This window comes from Diadema antillarum, unplaced genomic scaffold (assembly GCF_040938485.1).
Source record: "Diadema antillarum isolate AM-2024a unplaced genomic scaffold, OU_Dant_1.0 seq00000105_RagTag, whole genome shotgun sequence".
Taxonomy (NCBI): Eukaryota; Metazoa; Echinodermata; class Echinoidea; order Diadematoida; family Diadematidae; genus Diadema; species Diadema antillarum.
This window is the reverse complement of record NW_027271191.1, coordinates 466,674-481,462: the sequence shown is the minus strand read 5'-3', so window position 1 is coordinate 481,462 and position 14,789 is coordinate 466,674. Positions and strand designations below refer to the sequence as shown.

At 37.4% G+C, this 14,789-nt stretch overlaps 1 protein-coding gene across 1 annotated transcript; it reads left to right on the top strand.

The window, feature by feature from the left end:
* Window positions 1–4,393: 4,393 nt before the first annotated feature.
* LOC139726919 (cytochrome P450 3A11-like) lies at window positions 4,394–14,472 on the top strand. Its single transcript, XM_071637907.1, has 9 exons — window positions 4,394–4,444; window positions 6,232–6,348; window positions 7,018–7,106; window positions 8,266–8,395; window positions 9,985–10,158; window positions 11,306–11,526; window positions 12,304–12,441; window positions 13,031–13,193; window positions 14,392–14,472. Exons 1-9 carry the CDS (start codon window positions 4,394–4,396, stop codon window positions 14,470–14,472), a joined length of 1,164 nt encoding a protein of 387 aa, XP_071494008.1.
* Window positions 14,473–14,789: the final 317 nt, after the last annotated feature.

Below are 14,789 nucleotides of genomic sequence, written 5' to 3'. Positions count from 1 at the left end.
ACTTCTCTACCTGGCGATTTTAAAAGTAAGATGATTTCTCTTGCTTACTAAATTGGGTAAGTCAGTTGCTTCTTCACCATGCCTGAAAATGACGATATGTTGAGCTCTCTTGATATTTTATATCCTTTTTACTGCGGTGACATCACAAACTGTTGTAGTCTTCTCATCCAACAATGGCGGCACCAAGACTTTTGAAAATCATAACTTTTGAAAGGAATGTGCGATTGTACTCAAACTTCACCGATGTGTTCTTTTACAAATATTGTTGCATTCATTCAAACATGTATACTTGGGAAACTTTCCTATCATTTTGTCTCAGATTAGGGGCGTTCATCAAATTTTAAGGATTAAAGCTTTCATGATTATGGTAGTATATCATTAACACATCTATTAACATCTTAATTAACATCGATATTGCAACAGGGTGTGACTGTGTAATCAGTGTCATTGATATTTACCGGTATTCATGATTCTCCACACGATAATCGGTATAAATAGTATAGATAATAGGAATTACTTTGCAACCAAAGCACTCTGTAGTAAATGCTACAATTTGGTTCGTTTGGCAAAGCACATATACAATACAGTAGAGTAGTCTTTCTTGCCCAGGTTTCCATATCATACCCAACGGCCACACGGCCACACACCAGCCAAGGGCAAAGAATTTTGCGCCGTTTAGCATTTCAGGACGTTCAAAGTATGAATTCTGATAGATGATTTGTGATCACTTATCATTTCACGTCCGGTGTAAAGCATCGAAAATCAAAGTCCACGGGTTAGCGAGGTGCATAACTTCGTATGAAAATGTAGATATACTTGCGATAGCACGTCAGCACACCATAGGACGGGGCAGATATTGCTCTGTGATGACATTGTGTAGGGGTATCCAGTCATTTCTGCGTTTCCCTAAGCCTGACAAGTATAGGCCTACGTGAAATATCATCGAATAAGCAGCCACTGATTTGTCAAAATTTGGTTGTGTTGGATTTGGCTGTTCATAATTGTATGTACAGATGAAGTAGTAGCAATGGAACTCCAGGTGTTTGGTCTATCTCTGTCCACGACGTGGGTTCTTGCCCTTGGATCCGTAGTTCTATTCTTTTTGTAAGTATTCAGATATACTTAGATTCTTATATAGATATTCAATATATCTATAGGCGTAAGTGTGAACCATTGGTGTAACATGCAGTCACAGCCATACGATGAAAGAAAGGCATTGACACAATAATCCGTATAATCGCCGTATACTTCTCAGCCAAACCATGGTTGACTTGTTGCTGTATTTTTTTTTCTGAACCGACCATGGAAGCGTAAAATAGCGTGAGGCCAACTTTTCAAGGAACTCCTTCACTTGATTTTTTTTCTTTTCTCACAGTAGATCTAGATACAATCTCTGCGATGTTCTTTTTAACGCAGGTGTAAAACTGTGAACCTGGTTGTCATGGAGATTGGTATAATGACAGACTGTTTGGAAGAGCAATGCTGATACTGAATAGGCTGCTTCAGCAGTGAATCAAATTTATGAATATAATATGTAAAATAAGGAGAATGAATGTTTATTATCAGTCAAACGGCAACACTGGAGATAATGAAAAACCTTTCGATTATATTTCAACCTTCATTTGCATTTTTTTGTAAAATAAGCAGATAACAATGACACACACATTTCTTTAAAATGATATACTGTATTAAGCTAATTATATTCAATTTTATAAGTTTATTACCGACTGAGAGTTCAAAGGAAAGGATTTTTGGTGAGCTGTTGCCTGACTGTAATGTGTATATGATACGTAATATACCTAAGCATTATTAAAAGCGTTATATGATGCACCCTTCCTGCAGGAACAATTACCTCGCGACTAATTGAACAGGAGAAGGAAAGTATTCTCTCCTGGTGTCCTGTCTTCTGCTCTACATCCTCTTTATTATGCGGTCACTTTTGTTTCTCTCATAGAGAAGAGCCATAGTTTCATTTGCTTCGTCCTGTCCGTCGCTACAAAGTCCACGATTTGGAGTTGTCTCAGAGCTATGCTAACTTATTTCCTCATAGCTGATAGCTTGTGGAATACTGATTCTTCAGAGCCATTTTCTGTATCTTTGCCCTCTACTAATCTTTAAATGGTTGCCAAGCACAGTACGGTCATTAGCAACCAATCAGCGACGAATCAATGGTAGTTTCCATCATCATACAGACGCTGGACATGTTGTATAGAATGTTCGCAAGGCGCTCGGGAGTTGATCAGCAACAGTAGTCGCTGATCTTAAAGAGAATTTTGTGATTTTGATCTCCTATTGGTTTTGGCGACCACTGCATGTTGGTTGATTGCTGGAGGATGTTGACCAGTCTTCGCGCATAAAATTATGACCGAAATCTATCATGGCAAGGATTTTCGCGTAACAGTCCAGAAAGGTTATAGGCTATATAGCTATAAATACGTAACCACGTGTTCCGTCCCTGAATTGTACAGGTACGATTACTGGTGCCATGGATACTGGAGAAGACGTGGCGTGGCTTCGGTGTCTTCCAGACCAATCGCTGGCAGTCTTACGCATTTCACGGAGGTATATATGGCAAACGACAGATTAAAAATAACGGCACAATAAACATTTTACGTCCTTTCGAAGCTCTGTGGTGTACAGTGTGTCAGATAGTTGACAATTGCACAGTAGATGCTTACTTCCAATCCTACGACATTCCTCCTTGCCCCAGGACCCGCTCCAGGAGTGAAACAAGTAATCTGACTTCACGCCGCCGGTATCGCAGGTGCCCCGAGAGATTAGCACTATTCCTATAAATATCAATTTATTTCAAAACGTAGTCACTGTAGAAATCATTATTCTCACTATATCGAAATCATTATAATACTATGTAATGATTTATTACTTTCATCCTTATCATTGTTCAGCCTTCTTTCGCAAAACCTATAGCTATATTTTTTTTCAGTTCTATGTTCTGATCTCCATTAAACTCCCTATAAACAATCTTTAATGGCATCTTGTTTCGGAGATTGATGAGCGCACAAGCTATAATACCCACACTTCCATCGGCTATAAAGCAACTTTGATAATATTATGTTGGGCCTTGACAGTATATAGGAATGTTACGGTGTTCTTTTTTTCTCCTAGTCGCGGAAACGGGTTTGAAACGAGAAATGTAGACTTCTTGGATAGTCTGCACAAAATTTTAGATTTAAAGTATCTGGAACGGGCCGCGAGAGGTAAAAAAAGAAATAATCTTCTTCTTCTCCTTCTTCTTCTTCTTCTTCTCCTTCTTCTTCTTCTTCTTCTTCTTTTCTTCTTATTTCCCTTCTTCAGGGAGTTGCACCCGCGTTACTTCGCCTGGCAAAAGAACATGGTCGAGTATTCGGGTAGGTTATTGCTGCTGCAATTGTGACAACAAACGGCTTCCTATTTAGTGTTGTAGTCCGCCAAGCTCACGTCTCAGAAAAAAAAAGAGAAGAAAATACCATGAATTACACATAGTGAAACTCTCAGAAGGTGATCATACAATTTTGTTACATTTTTTTTTAAATTCCTTTCACCACAAATTCAGTTCCAATGTGTAAAAGAGCTTTCTTTACTCTATTGACAAATACGATATAGGTCTACAATAGTTTTCATCCACAATCATGACAATATTCTCTGTAGTCAGCGCAAGGTATATTATTCTTTGCGACTGGCAATCTAGTCTCTGAAAGGTTGTCACTGGCAGCTCATATAACAGCATTGTAATGTCAACGAGACAATATTCAAGCTCCTTCTTCGAAGCAATATTTAGACAGTGGTGCAGCAGAGAATAGCACGCAATATGTTGTTACATTTTGCCTGGAACGAGTATAGTCGTAAAATATTCAAACGCTTTTGGCAAACTACATTTTCAGGCCGAGCAATCGCCAATTTGTTGGACATTATGCTTGGTGACTTACAAATCGATATGTCAAGCTTTGACCGCGAATTGCATACTTTTAACTGATGTATCTATATTCGGCACATGCCTATTATCAATCCAAGATCTTTATCATCTCTTTCTATCTTGTACAAGTTCCCCGTTTGTAGTCTTGTATGAAGATTTATTCATTACCACGAATTATTCTGAAAGCTTGTATCTAGCATGTACGAGAGTATTGCGCAGACATGGATATGTTACAAAATGGCGCGAACATATGAATATATACATTGATATCATTATAATATACAAATATGTTCATCATAACATATATATATATATATATATGTATATATATATATATATATATATATATCAATTTACATGTGCGTATTTTATTTAGATATTCATGTCTTTATTAATGAATATAATTATATTCATGCATTTATGAACTGAAATAGGTTGTATGACGTTCGTCGTCCTGTCCTAGTCTGTGGCGATCCTGACATGGTCAGGCAAGTCATGATTAAGAGCTTCAACACCTTCGTAAACAGACGGGTAAGGTTTTTTTTTTCGTGATGATTATGACTGTGTGTACAGTAGACACCTAGTTCAGTTCAGATACATTTATTTCCATTAAACCAATATTGCGATCATTTTTTAAACATGCTTGGGCACAGTTTGGTCTATCATCATCTCACTGGATGTGTTGATTGTAGTAGTTGCCTTATAATCCGATTATAACGCTTTTGTAATCAGCGATCTCTGATCTGCCAAAATGTTTTAATAACCTCTCCCTGCATTGAAGGATGTTCGATATTATTTCTGTCTTGTCTCATCTCCTTCAGTGTTTTGTTTTCTTCGTCGTTGTTTGCTTTTTCTGCTGTCACCAGGTATTTCTTTTTGTCTGGATTTAATCGGCGTTTGGTTTCGAGAAGTTTCAAACCTTGTCTAAGTTTGCATTTCCTCTTGTTTCGATCTATATCATGTTGTATTATTTGTCAAGATTCTATATACTACGTACTAGGTGTTTCAAAAAACATTTCCCACTTTTGATCATAAATATTTCAAAAATTATTCATTCGATAAAACTGTCATTGATATGAGTAATAGCTGGATAGTGTACAATTTGGTTTGAGGTGATTTGCATGTGAAAGCATAAATCAGTTTCATTAAATCTACGATTGATTTTGAAGTAAGGTTTCAGATTTTGGTCAAATTTTAACCCTCTGTACAAAAATTGAACTTCGCACAGGATCCAATGATGTGTATGTGAGTGTGTGCTGACAATGGCCCTGAACAATGGACATGCCTGAACCACCTGTTGACTAGGCATCAGTCTGGCGCTCCCTGGCACATGAATGCTTAATCAATAATTCATGTGGATTGCCCTGGGCACTGCTAGTCTGAATTCATGCACGGCAAAGTGCTTGCAAACACCACATTTCATTCCAGCTGGCAATCATTTTCAAATTTTGCTTCACATATCACTAAATTTGGGATATTAATAAACATAAATGATCTAAAGTTCCTCATTTCAATACAACTGTCTACTAATTAAATAGACAAATTTTTCGCTTTTTCGATTAAAAGAGATCATTTTTGGTAAAGAGTTCATCAGCATTTATCATTGGGGCGATTTGTTTCAGAGTAGATTTATTAAGGCTCCATATACACAAGTGTATATATACTCTAATTGATTTTCTTTATTCCTGTCACCACGTTTACGATAGAACAGAAGGTATTCATTGTAATTTTGTTTTTCAGAAGTAGAGAGAGCACTGACGCGACTCAACGACAGTATCGACAGGCGTTTGACTTTACACAGATACTGCCAGAGGCTGAATAAAGACTAGCTGTGATAGTGGCATTTCTCATGAATGAATAATGAAGCATTCAAACCCTGGCCATTGTTCAGGACCATTGTCAGGGTGTTAGCCACACACTCCCATACACACCCACTGACTCCTGTGCAAAGTGAAATTTTGAACAGAGGGTTGAAAATAGAGCAAAGTCTGGAACCTAACTGTGAAATGAATCATGGATTTCATGAAACTTATTTATGCTTTCATATTTAAACTACCTTCAACCAAATTGTACACTATTCAGCTATTACTCATATCAATGGCAGTGTTATTTGATATATAGTTTTTGAATTATTAAGAATCAAAAGTGGAAAATGTTTTTTGAAACACCTAGTACTACCATGCACAATGGCATATCTTTAAGAGAGAAATTAAAGCATAAAACATCTCTTGTGACAACGAATTTCGGCTCACATAATAATTCTAAACTTCTGTAGTTTTACCTTTTTAAAAACATTGAAACTCGGTCTCCACCTGCAGGAGACGCCACTATGCAACAAGGAGTTCGAGGATGCCCTGATGAATCTTAAGGATGACCATTGGCGAGAAGTCCGTAACACGCTGACCCCCACCTTCAGCGGTGCAAAAATGAAACAGGTGTAGCAATCCGCATGTGACTTTCAAATTTCAAATTACCAGTATACGTTTCTAAAAAGTTTATATGATTCAGTCAATTCGAACACTCACAGAAGTCCAACAATCAAATTGAAATGTTCACCAGAAACAAACAATCGCTTCATTAACGGTCTCAGCTTTGCATGAATCATTCCAGAGCGTGGGTGGAATACTAGATCGACTGCTCTATAGAAATGTTGGTGTTGGTCCTATACTGTATTCGTTCTCATAGCATCGATTGAATCAAAGTCATTTTTAAATTTTTTTAATAGTATATAGTGTGAAAATTTCAGAATTATGGTTCATGTAACCTTTGCACAGTCCTTGTATCATAACAGAAGTTTTGATTAGATTTACATCTTTAATTTGATCGGAGAAGCCATTTTAACAATGATGTTAGCAATCTCATTCTTAAGCTTTGTTGTTAGGTTTCTCCTTGAATGGTTGATGACTTTGACAAAAGCATCTATTTGAAATGCAAGCAAGGCTTTAAAAATGCAGCATTTTTAAAAGGTTGATTCAGCAAGGACATTTTGTTCAGCCTTTCATGTATTGACATCTTAACGAAAATCCCCCCTTACAAAAAGGGAAAACTGCAAATCAAGGGAAAATAATCCTCTGGAATTTTCCCGTCTTATTTTCGCTACGTAGATGTCACATCACGTGACTGCAGGGGCTGATAGACTTCTCAGGAACATTGAAAGCTCTCAGAGAACTAAAGGCTACATGGAGTGCAAACAGTAAGCGATGTCAAAATATGAGTGTTTTAATATACGAGGCAAAGACACGAACCGGGGATTTTGTAAAAACTCATTATTGGTACACCTGCTACACTCTTAAAAATAAAATGGTAGATCAACATTTTGAATGTTTCAACACCTCCAATCTTATGGTAAATGTTACATTTAACACTCAAAATGTTAAATTCAACACTCCAAATGTTGAAATACCATTTCAGAAATGGTAAATCCACATTTTGAGTATTGAATTCAACATTTACAAAAAGGTTGGAGGAGGAACAACTTTTAGAATGTTAATTTACCATTTCATGTTTACAGTGTAATTTGCCGTCGTCTCCATTATGTAGATTAATATTCCTTTAAATAAAATGTATTTACGACTAGGATTATGAGAAATTGTAACACTCTGTTCACATTCTTAAAGCGTATTTCCTCTTTACTAGAATCAGTGGAACTGTTATCCTGTTTATTGAGAGATAAAAAATAGTGAAAATAGATCTATGGTATTTTGAATCCTGAATGGAGTCACAAATTTGATGACTTTTTGTGTGGTAAATGAATGAGCTGTTCGTTTTATTTATACGAGTAATTTGATTTTTTTTTTACTTCATTATATGCAGTTGCCCATATTTTGCAACAAACTAAATCATACATTACTGCAAAACAGCATCAAAATCATCAGAATTGATTAGAAATACAGAAAACTAATTACAAAAGTGATACAATGATGCATGAACAGGCAAATAACATAAGGTTTTTATCTAAATAGATGACAGAACCAAAAAGCTTTAAGCCCATAACTAATACGAGTGTGAAATGTGATGTAATTAACCAACATCAGTATAGTCGGTTCTTTCAGTTAAGTGCATGCATAGATTACATAATCTAGAACAAAATTCTTTAGAGTTAGATTATGCATAAAAGATATTCATTTTGCGCTTAGATCATATATCGATAATAACACAAAAAAGTAGGACATGCTTTCGGAGCGTCTGTTGGAAAATGCTACATGACCTGTTGGCATGTACCCTTTACCCCACCCTATGTGGTAATGTCATTAATGATAACTACTGTAGTAAGTGCCGGAGTAACTATACCTTGCCGATTTTGGAGATTATTTCCCTTTCGATTGTTTACACTATACTCCATCGTCTTCCAGATTATACGGGTCCTTTATCATGGACACCATAGCGAGCTGTGCTTTCGGTCTCGAGGTCGATTCCCAGGGTGACCCGGATCATCCGTTTGTAGCCAAGGCCAATAAAGCCTTTAATTTTTCTATTTTCAACGTGGGATTGTTGATAAGCGGTAAGAACAAGCCGAGTTTATAAAAGACAGACAATATGAACTTTTCCAAGATTGCTCGCCTAAACTTTGGAATTGTGCGGACTTTTCTGTGGTAAGAGTAGATTGATGCTTTCTGTGCAGAATTATAGGTGGGTGCGATTGTTTTTCAAGGAGATTTTTTTCACTGTCAGAGGGTGCGTGATGCTTTGAAGCTACTATAAAAATGGTATAAAGCAAGTTGTTACCGAAGCCATTCTTTTGTGAAATCACTCTAAGCTCTCACACAATAATTTTCTTTTGAATTTGTATGTACAGATAAGTCGATCCTCTCTTTTTTAAATTAATTTGAGATATCTGGGATATATTACTGTTATAACATAACGATGCAATCAGTTGCTATAAAATCTTAATATCGGGGTTGTTTTTTCACTTGAAGTCCCTGAGGGTCTTGACTGTAAGAAGAAACAAGTAGATATCCAGTAAGTTGCCATTTTTTTATCATTTATTCACTTAATTTCAATCGCCAGGTTTTCTGCCCTGGACGTCGCCAATACTGAAGTTTTTCAAGGTTTTCTTGTTCCCTCAAGACTCGATGGACTTTTTTCGCGATGTAATTCAACAAACGGTAGCCATGCGGAAAGCTCCAAATGAAAATAAACAAAAGGCAGGTTTGATCGCTTGAAGCAAACTTTTTTCCTCTAAATGCTTTAATGATTATTTTGCACATTAGTTCATTCCGGCACTTAAATGTACCGCTGCACACGATGTGAAAGATGGGATGATTTCATTTTGCACTTTAATTCACATAATAATTTGGGCAATTTATACACTATATAGAGTATTGAAAATATGATTATGTAATTCAACGATGATTATCTGAGTGATAGTGAGTATTGAAGAAATTTACTTTGCAATAAATTCATATCTACACATCTGGATTAGATAATTAATATGTTGAATGCAATGAGGTCAAAAAGATAAGTAACACAAAAGGAGCAAGAAAAAAGGAGTATGAGAGACAGTCCACAAGTTTTTCATGTCAATGAGAACCAGTTATTATTGTTGACAGCAATGGTCTTGAACATTACAGGTGAACAGAATTATACATAAGTACCCTATATATACTTACTCCAAACAATCCCTAGAGCCGTTTTAAGGCTATAACGTAGAAGTGGGTGTTTTTATTTAGATAGTGAAACCAGTAAATAATTATTTGAATATTCTTTAGAAGAATAAAATGGTACAAATCATCGAATGAATCTCTTCTGGCTCCTTCAACTTTTATCTTCCTTATCGTTAAATAGCTGCCCTCAAATTGCAATCGTATTTGTTTATGTTTGAGTCATACTGTCACAACGGAAGTGGGTATTATGATTTAGATAGCGAAACCAGTATCATTACTTAAATATTTTTAGTAGAACAAAATGGTACGAAATATCGAATGAATCGTTTCTGGCTCTTTCAGCTTTTATCTTCCTTCTTAAAACCTCTGCCCTCAAATCGTACTTTCGTTTGTGTCAAACTGTGGCGAAACCTCAGTTGATCTCTGCTTTCCTTGCATTTTACATTGATAAATCAATCCATCTATCAGAGGACAGATTTTCTGCAAATGATAATCGACGCCCAGAAAGGAAGCGAGGGGCAGCTGGAAGCCGGTGATGACGGTGACGTGCATGATAGCGTGTTCAAGGAACACGGAGGTGCTGCTCCGAGTCGCTCGTTGAAGTCAAAGGTCCAACTGTCAAATTCAGAAATGATCGCGCAGGTGAGCGCTCTATAATCTCAGCGTTTGCGTATCACGGTAACAATGGGGAGCTTTAGATTTGAGACGCGGACGTCTAAGACGACGATTGCGTTGGCCGTTCCCCTCTCTCTGCGTCGTGTTGCAAAGTAGCTTTTGATTACGGAATGACACAGCCTATTATACAGTATTACAGAGTACAATGATATTGTAAAATGGCGCCCCCATAGGGTAGTATTGCGTCGAGTAGCTCTCTGCGATGTGAATTTTAAAGCGGACACAAAAATGGCCCAAGGCCCCGTTTTATCAAAATATAAAATCGATTTTAAATTTCCTTACCACACAGGCTGCCAGGCTGCCATAGACTAACAGTTGAAATTAATATAATCAATTTCAACTCTTCATAAAAGAGGGCCCAGAACTGACCAGGCAAACTCAGACGATGCAATTCAAGCAAATCGTACTCACGTGATATGATTTTTTGGAAGAAAAGTTCATAACGGATAAGATTACTTTTTTTTTGCCAATCACAAAGACACATTTATCTGTTGATTTTGAAATTTGTAATAAGAGTAAACTTTATGACTGTCCCTTAATCGAAAATTTACCATGTCTACAATGAAGATTTTTTTTCTTCAGTTATAGAAATCCTACTTGTGAAATTTGTCACAGGAATAACTTTTTTGACTGTCAGTGAGTCGAATTTTTTCTGAACAGAGAAGAACAAAGAAAGAAGAAAGAAACCATTTTAGAGAAAATACTTGTTTTGAATAAAAGTTTGGGCAACTTTTCATAGCCTATGAAATTAAATTTCATCCTAAATAGATTTTGAATGATATTGAATATTTTTCTAAAATCAATTTCCTCGGCCTATGAAGCAATTAAACCAACTCTGCTGAGATCGTAAACCACACAAACATTCATTAAAATGCTTTACCAGTTTAGTCATTCTCTCTAATCCATCCACTTTCATTCCGCGTTCTGATACACACGCACACGCACGCACACACACACACACACACACACACACACACATACACACATATATTATGTATATGTATTATCTTGCACATAAACATACGAACACACATGCATGCGCAAAACTACCTAAAAAGTAGACTCTTTTTAGTGTGTGTCATTTCAACAGTATCTCCTGCCTATTTCTTATCAGGCAATAACCTTCTTCGTCGCCGGCTACGACACGACTGGTTCTCTCCTCATCTTTTCCTCTTACCTACTGGCCCTGCACCCAGACGTACAGGAGAAACTTATCACCGAGATCGACGAGTTACTGCCCTCTAGCGACGATGTCGGTTACACCACCGTCTCGAAGTTACCTTATCTGGATAACGTAATCTGCGAGACTCTGCGGTACTTCCCTCCAGCGGCCCTGTAAGTTCTGGGCCCCATTTCATAAAAGATGTTCGGATGGCAACTCTTGCTGGAATGGCAACTTCCAATGGCAACAGCCAATCAGGAAGCTGGATTCTTGTCGTTGTCATGACAATGTTGCCATGACAATTGCCATTCCAGCAAGAGTTGCTGTCATATCAACTTTTTATGAAACGGGGCCCTGGACAGCTCTTTTCACACACAAACCATGTATGCCATACGATCGTATTTTCGATAATCCAGTGACTTAAGACCGTGAGGTGTATCTACCCATCATCTTTACGCTTCAAAGTATTACGCAATGCCCAATATTCTGGAACTGTCATGGGGTTACATTATGAATTATGTCCATCCGAATTCATGAAAATATCCTTTAAAAAAAGCCTTGTAAGTCCACTTTAAGCTGCCGTTTAACTGAAGCTGGAATCATTTTATCCGTTGTTGTAGATAAAGTAAAAAAAATCAGAATAAAAGTAAAGGGATAATTAACTAAGGAACACTAAGTCTTGTCGGACTGAACGTTGCATAATTTAAAAAAAAAAACTACTTTTGAGGGTTATGTAGGATTGTTATGCACGTAATTATCGTTCATTTTTTTATATTAGATATTGTCTGCCCTTTGATTGCCTTGAATGAATATTCGAGCAAAGAGAGAGAGAGAGAGAGAGAAAAAAAAAAAAGAAAGGAAGAGCTTGTGCATTCGTTACACAGTGGTTGTTTTTTCAAAGCGTTACAAGAGTTCTACGATTTGTTTGCTAATTACCTAATACCTGACAGTGCTGACCGCATATGCAGTGAGACGTTTACCTACAATGGTGTAACCGTGGAAAGGGGTACGCAGGTTGCCATTCCAATCTACACCATTCACCATGATCCGGAGCTGTGGTCCGAACCGGAGAAGTTCGACCCAGATAGGTATGCATGAAGATCACAAAGAGAAGAGACAGTACCAGTAGATTACTCTCGCACCTATATAGGTGTATTACGATCCTATTTGGAATGTAACCCTTTGCTGCATGATAAACGCTACAAAAACACAAACTATTTTTCTTCATGTGCTCACAATGATAGAACAAAGCGAGTTGTTCAGTCGCATGAAATTAAATACTGAAGTGAGAGTCAAAACAATGTAGGCCCTATAGTATACGATGAGAGAGTGCTCGGAAAATTGCCATACTTTCCTCAGTAGTGTAGATCTGCATGCAAAACTGTGACGCAGGACACAGGCTGCTACTTCCAGAATGGTTGTATGGATGCCAGTACAGGGAAGTTCAGGGTTTTATGAAGAACAGCCAGAGAGCCAAAATGAAGTCTATAAAATAGATTAATGATAGCAACAAGGAATGCACACGAGAATAAGAATGAGAGTTTTATGTGGTGTAGAACTGTTTATAAAAAAAAAGTAAGATACAGACCATGTATAATTATTCCTACAGTGTGTCCAGCGATATAAAACAAATGTAAGCAAGTGGGATCCACTCTGTGTACCTCGTTCGTCCGACAGATTCACGAAAGAGAGGCGCGAGAAGCGGCACCCGTTTGCTTGGATCCCATTCGGCGCAGGGCCACGGAACTGCATCGGGATGAGGTTCGCCCTGATGGAGGCCAAGGTAGCCCTAGTCAGGGTGCTGCAGAAATACCGCTTTGAGACGTGTCTGCAGACAAAGGTATAACCCTTCTTATTTTGCTTTGATTGATTGAATGGTTGCTCCTATTGACGTCCAAATCAAAAACACAAATAAAATAAATGTTTACACTATAGGGAGATTTAACACCGAGTTAGTTTCCCTTTTATCATCTCAGTCAAGTCATCATTCTTTTTTACATAAGTCCTCCTTCTAATTATGTCCCTATTTGTGTTCTAAACATAACGATGTGTTTATTCTCTCTTTCTCTTGCATTCTTACCAACATAATTACGTATAAAAATGTTTTGCATTACATTTAATCCAGCTTGTATTTCATCACTTATTTTACATTATGGAATTCAGATTGCTTGCGTCCACGATGGCACGTCCTGTAGTTTTTTCCCTTTTTCTCCTTTTTTTCCTCTTTTTTCTCTCTTCTTTTTTTCCTTATCTTTCTTTTTCCCTTCCCAATCATTTTGATGTCAGTTGACATCGGTTCGTTTATTTTGTTTTATATTGCTGTCTTGTCTATTTTCTGAGGGTCCCATATCGTACAAGCTCTGCTTCTTAGTGGGACCCTCCACTTTCATCCTCATCCTTAGTCAGGCTGTTAGTTGACTTGTATTATACGCTTTATGTATATATTAACAAAGATGTAATCGCATCTCCTTCTCATTTTCATATACGTACCTTGTCAAATTATGTTCTGCATAAGTATTACAAATATCCTGTACATAGGCAATGTATATAATTTCTTTGTTTATTTGATGGAAGTGAAAATACGAAGTTGAATCTTGAATCTTGAAAACACTCCATCGTAGGATTCAAACAGGGGTTGGCAGCTGCATGGTTGGGCGTATATTATGTCTTCAAATTAGATAAAGAATACAACTGGAACATGTTGGGGAGTGTGAGTACATGAAGTACGCTATCGAAACTTTAAGGTCGTTGTGTGTATAGATGATGGGGGCAGGCAGAGGGATCGATACCTTCTATGCAACTCATGAAAAACAGTTTCTTATTACTTTAAAACAACACGATTGTTTTGTATACCCCTTTGTCTGTCTCACTACACTACGCCAGTTTTAAGTGTTTGTGTGTACAAATCTTCTCTTTGGGTTCTTCACAATTGCTGTTATTGTTTTATATTTTCACTTTGTATATAATTATTCATCATTTTGTGCCTTTTTTAAACGTCGTCGTCTAAAAAAAAAATGTGGATCGCTGCTTCCTTACAGATTCCGATTGAGCTCGGAAAAGAGGGTCTTATCACTCCGCCGAAGGGCCTGGCGCTGCGCGCCCGTCCACGGACATTTTAGTATACCGCAAAGCAGGAAACATCCTTAGCCACTGAGGGACTCCAGAACGGACTGGGGCCATAGTTTGGTTTCCAGGGACAGTGACACTCCAAGGCCTTTAGCAGTCTAGCTTGGTGTGTTTGGTCACTATCCAATATCCATTCGAAAAATGCATTCCACTGAAAACGCATAATATCTTATGTCAAGATCCTCTCAGTCAAAGGTGCTGTAATTTGTCCATTAAACAATATCATCAGCTGATTATTAAAAACAACATTGCCTATAGATAACACTCTTCATCTTTTGAAATTTCGGCAGATTGCGATTTAATGTGACAT

Excerpts from the sequence above, each read along its gene's own strand:
- LOC139726919 (XM_071637907.1), top strand. The coding sequence starts at position 4,394 with ATGGTCAGGCAAGTCATGATTAAGAGCTTCAACACCTTCGTAAACAGA. Across the intron at positions 7,107-8,265 it reads GGCTACATGGAGTGCAAACA|ATTATACGGGTCCTTTATCA; the intron begins GTAAGCGATGTC and ends ATCGTCTTCCAG. Across the intron at positions 10,159-11,305 it reads ATTCAGAAATGATCGCGCAG|GCAATAACCTTCTTCGTCGC; the intron begins GTGAGCGCTCTA and ends ATTTCTTATCAG.